Source organism: Tarenaya hassleriana, unplaced genomic scaffold, assembly GCF_000463585.1.
Source record: "Tarenaya hassleriana unplaced genomic scaffold, ASM46358v1 Cleome43, whole genome shotgun sequence".
NCBI classification, from domain to species: domain Eukaryota; kingdom Viridiplantae; phylum Streptophyta; class Magnoliopsida; order Brassicales; family Cleomaceae; genus Tarenaya; species Tarenaya hassleriana.
In genome coordinates this window covers 247,779-252,550 of record NW_010967059.1, presented here as the reverse complement: position 1 = coordinate 252,550, position 4,772 = coordinate 247,779, and the positions used below count along the sequence as shown (strand labels likewise).

Genomic DNA, 4,772 nt, shown 5'->3' with positions numbered 1-4,772 from the left:
CAAACTCGTCAAACTCGTCAAACTCGTCAAACTCGTCAAACTCCGACTTGTTTGACGAGTTTGAACATTTTTGAGACTCGAATAGTTTGACTTGTTTGACGGGTGCGCTAAGTTTAACTAACATCTAGCATGACCATTAATCTATGTTTTAGTGCATCCGACTGTCGACAATATCATCGTGACTCGATTTCTATCCGTCTTTTTCACAAAACACTGTTTCTCACCCAATCCGAAAACCCTATTTCGATATTTCAGTGACAATTTGTCATTCAAACCATAGTTTTTCAAATTTTTATTTCAAACCCTATTCTTAACGAAAACTTAATAGAAAATCTAAAACCGAATCTCAATGTATACCCGAAACCCTAAAATATTTGATTTTTGCGGAGTTAAAAAACTATATCTGGAGGTCTTCGCAAGTACGGTCCGAAGAGGGGGCCGAAGATGATGAAGACGAAGCCATTCTTCGTGAAAATTTGACGAGTTTGACGAACTCGCACAGAAAAATCGCACAGAAAAATTACAGTAAAGAGAAAATGAAGAAGAAGAAACGACACTATGAAGAAATGAAAGTGTCTATCGAAAAGGGGTAAAAAAAACTGTTTGGTTTTTCAAATTTTTTTAATTTAGTAACTTCCCAATATTTGGTCTTTTTCCTTCAGATGTTGACACGTGTATTTTTTAAAAGAAGTAACGATGTCTTTTCATTTTTTTACAGTTTTTGTTTGAAAGTGTTGGGTATGTCATGAGTGAAATCCACATTTAAATGTATTTTTGTAATATTCCCTTCGCTTCTTCTTCTTCTTCTTCAATTGGCTTCCATCGAGTCCAGAAATCCAGACAGGATCGTGGCATACTCAGTCTCTGTATTGTATACTAGAAAAAAGCTGATCCATGGGATGCTCTGCCTCTCTTCCCGGTAAATTTTATCTCCTTTCTGGGTTCAATGTTACTGTAAATCCGTCGAAATCAGTATCTTTCGGGAGTTGTATTGTATCAGAGTTTTATCCAGGATTTTTTTCAAGGCGTGCGGATTTGGATTGGATTTAGAAGGATCGGGAAATCGAGGGTTTCTGATGATTTGTTCCAAGTTAGGGTTTCTGTGTGAAGGAATGGAGACACAGTGATGCTTTGGGACTGTGTTCTTATGTCGCAGATAGGAATTCTGGAGGTTTAAGTGCTCTTAACAGTTCCGAAAATGCGCCTCCGGCAGATACCAAGAATCTACGGGTAAAGGTGAGATTTTGTCATTTTGGGGCCTTATTTTTTGTTGGTCTGAAGCAAGAATGCTGAGCTCATTCAGGGTTCTTATTTTTGTAATGATGCCGATCTAACTGATACATGGATTTGTTGTGGTGAAAATGTGTTCGTTCAAAGGTTAAGCAAATGCTGTTTATCATGGCTTAGAAAGTTTGTGCTTTTATGATATGTGATTTTGTTTTTATTTTTTTACTTATGATATGTGATTGGTGATTGTGTACCTTTCTTTGTCTAACCCTTTTGGTTTTGGCTTTCCCATAAAATAAAGTATTTACGGTAGTTATCATATCTGTAAGATTCCATATAGTAAAATTTGGAAACCCTTGTAAATCTTGAAGGACTTTTGGAGTTAACAGTGTCATAATCGAAGGCCTAAATGCCCTCTTTTGAGAATGGTTGAGTATTTGTATCCAAGTCCAGCTTTTTCATGATATCTTCGGTTATCTGATTCCTGGCATATGGTTAGCAGCAATGGATTGAAAGTCTGAGGGTTTGCTACTTATAGTTTGATCAATGGTACATATGGGATTTTCTGTTTCTTTTAGATTTCAAACGCTAAAGAACCGGATGAGGACTTTGCAGTTCAGTTGTTTTTCGATCATGTATGTGAAACACTGTGCCGAAAAGTTGTTAACTTTGCAGTTCGGTTGAATGCAGTTAGTCCTATTAGGAGATTCCGGTGTTGGTAAAAGCTGCATTGTCCTCCGCTTTGTCCGTGGTCAGTTTGATACCACATCAAAGGTGAGTAATGAAAACCTCATTAGTCAGTTATATGCACTATCTTGCCTTTCCTTAAGAAATCATTTTTTGAGTTGTTGAATGTGAACGGCTATGAGAGTATTCTCATCGGCCATTTAATCTCGGTTAAACAAATTCTCTACCAGGTAACTGTTGGAGCTTCATTCTTGTCCCAAACAATAGCTTTGCAAGATTCAACCACAGTTAAGTTTGAAATATGGGATACAGCAGGTCAAGAGCGGTATTAACGCAATTCATGCTACTTGATATTGGTTAGTTTATTGGAGGCCATGCCGCATGGGTCTTAACTTAACATTCAATCTCGCTCCCTTTAGGTATTCTGCACTTGCACCGCTATACTATCGTGGAGCTGGAGTTGCTGTTATCGTATATGATATAACAAGTCCAGATTCATTCAAGAAAGCTCAGTACTGGGTTAAGGTATGTATTTGCAGTTTCAATAGTTCCATTTCCTTGTGTTTCGGTGATCTACATATCCAAGTCCGGGGGTACGATATCTCTCATCTTTAATTATTGATAAGGATATCATCCGGACATTTTCAACTGACTTATTAAGGCGTATTTTCAATGTAATGATTAAGTATTAGCCTCATTGATGTCTATAACAATGAGTGTTCTAGTGGTAGAAAACTATTTGATTTCCTTGAACCTATATGTTTCTATTCACTGAATGTTGTTTTGCAGTTTCAGCACGGTGACCCTAGAAGAGTAGAATTAGAAGTGGAAATTGTTTTGTCATCCCTCCTGGGTTTGAACTCTTTCCTCGCGGTCTAAATAAACAAACAATATTATTTGACAGGAACTGCAAAAGCATGGAAGCCCTGACATAGTAATGGCTTTAGTTGGTAACAAGGCCGATCTTCACGAAAAGCGAGAAGTACCCGTCGAGGTTAGATTGCGACCCTGCAACTAAGACTTACATCACATGGCATGTCACTGGAGCTTGTGTATAAACAATGGTGTTTGTTTCTTGAAGGATGGAGTTGAGTTTGCGGAGAAGAACGGGATGTTCTTTATCGAGACTTCGGCAAAGACAGCAGATAACATAAATCAACTTTTTGAGGTACATTTTTTTTTATTTGCCTCTTTATTCATCGTTCAGTTCTCTCTTGTCAAACTGCATTTCATGAACTCGTGTGATCCCCTTTTCATCATTGTGGAGAATAGAGTATTGATTTACTTACTAGTTCATGAATCTTGTATTACCTGTTGGTTAGACTTGGAAAGGTGGTAATCTTCGTATAGAGCCATTACAAGTGAGCTTGATTCTTTAGACCGTGCGATGAAAACAGTAACAATCCCGGTCATTCTAAATCATGGCGCTTTGTCCAGTTTATGCCGAGTGTTGGTTATTTGGTTATAGAGTTGAAATGTGGAAAAGAACCGCGGTATGGTTTTGTTTTCCCGGGTCAAGAGTGAGTACTCACAAACCCACAAACAAATATCCAAAGTTATGGTTTGAATCCATGACCCTTGGAAGGTGAAGAAAAAACTCGGGGTTTTGTTTTTCTTTGTTGTTAAACAGGAACTCGGCAAGAGGATCCCTCGTTCACCTCCTTCATGATCAAGCGCTTGACGGTCCAAATGGACACAAAAGAAGAAGAAGAAGAAAGTAGCTGTTGATGAGACCCACTTAACCACATGTGAGAATGAACTAGGGGTGGACACTTCGGTTCGGGAATTTAGTACCGATCCGATCCGTCCCGAAACCAAACCATACCAAACCGAACCGAATAATGTTTGGTTCTAATTTGGTACACTTTTTATGGAACCGAATGAACCGTTCCCAAACCGAACCGTATGAATACCGAATCGAACCGTATGAATACCGAACCAAAATTCGAATATTCTACTAATATATGTGTAAATATTATAGTTCGGTACTTATTTGGTATTCATATAATGGTATTGTTCCGAACCGAACCGATATTAAAACCGAACCGAATCGAACCGTTTAACATTCGGTTCTAGTTTGGTACACTTTTTATAAAACCGAAAATACCGTTCCCGAACCGAACCGCTTGAATATCGAATCGAAACCCGAAACGCCCACCCCTAGAATGAACCCATCATTTCTTTCTAAAAACATAGCAGTTAAATCTTGAGATGTGGCCCATATTCATTTTTTTTTTAAAAGTTCTTTTATTTTTTATTTTATAAAAATAATTAGCTTTCGGTTTTTCTATCGAATTCGGTTCAATTACGATGATATGTTTTTCCATTTATCAACCCAATCGATCACGTTGAAGACCATGCACCTGAGAGCTAAGATGTCATAAAGCAATGATTTGTCACGCCTCCAATGATCGTCTTCCGTCGGTTATTCTTAAATCAAACTAATATGGAAAGAATAATAAGTGTAATCAAACCAAATCTGATATAAAAATCAAATGATTATAACAAACGAATAGATAAAATGATAATTTTTTTTTAAAAAAAATAATAGTCATTTTTATGGTTAAAAACCAAATCCCCTAAAACCCCGATGGATACATATTTTTCTAAAATAGAATCCAAATAAAACCCAATGGAAAATCCGAAACACGCAAAGAGAATATACATTTAAATTCAGTGGACTCACTCTTTTAGTCCCAATATTTTTTCCATAGGATGCATTGTACGGCCAATTGAAACCGATGGTCCAATAATATTGTAAAATGATTCATAAATGATAGATGCATGTGGTGACAAAAACAATCCAAATCTGATAGAAGCAATGCAGTGTCCCACATGTAATCCACTTCTCTATTCAA

The 4,772-nt window shown here is 37.2% G+C and overlaps 1 protein-coding gene across 2 annotated transcripts; it reads left to right on the top strand.

Moving 5' to 3' along the window:
• Nucleotides 1–770: 770 nt before the first annotated feature.
• LOC104825221 (ras-related protein RABF1-like) lies at nt 771–3,866 on the top strand. Of its 2 annotated transcripts, XM_010557507.2 has the most exons (8): nt 774–919; nt 1,157–1,236; nt 1,918–2,001; nt 2,145–2,239; nt 2,334–2,439; nt 2,819–2,908; nt 2,996–3,082; nt 3,545–3,866. In XM_010557507.2, exons 1-8 carry the CDS (start codon nt 895–897, stop codon nt 3,581–3,583), a joined length of 606 nt encoding a protein of 201 aa, XP_010555809.1. In that variant the 5' UTR covers nt 774–894; the 3' UTR covers nt 3,584–3,866. The 2 variants fall into 2 exon arrangements, with proteins under 2 accessions (XP_010555808.1, XP_010555809.1); XM_010557506.2 differs by lacking the exon at nt 3,545–3,866 and having other exon boundaries at nt 771–919; nt 2,996–3,263.
• Nucleotides 3,867–4,772: the final 906 nt, after the last annotated feature.

What these genes read in the sequence shown, in the direction of transcription:
- LOC104825221 (XM_010557506.2), top strand. Translation starts at nt 895, where the DNA reads ATGGGATGCTCTGCCTCTCTTCCCG. An exon ending in AGTTTGATACCACATCAAAG is followed by an intron (nt 2,002 to 2,144) that starts GTGAGTAATGAA and finishes ATTCTCTACCAG; the next exon opens with GTAACTGTTGGAGCTTCATT. An exon ending in AAGCTCAGTACTGGGTTAAG is followed by an intron (nt 2,440 to 2,818) that starts GTATGTATTTGC and finishes ATTATTTGACAG; the next exon opens with GAACTGCAAAAGCATGGAAG.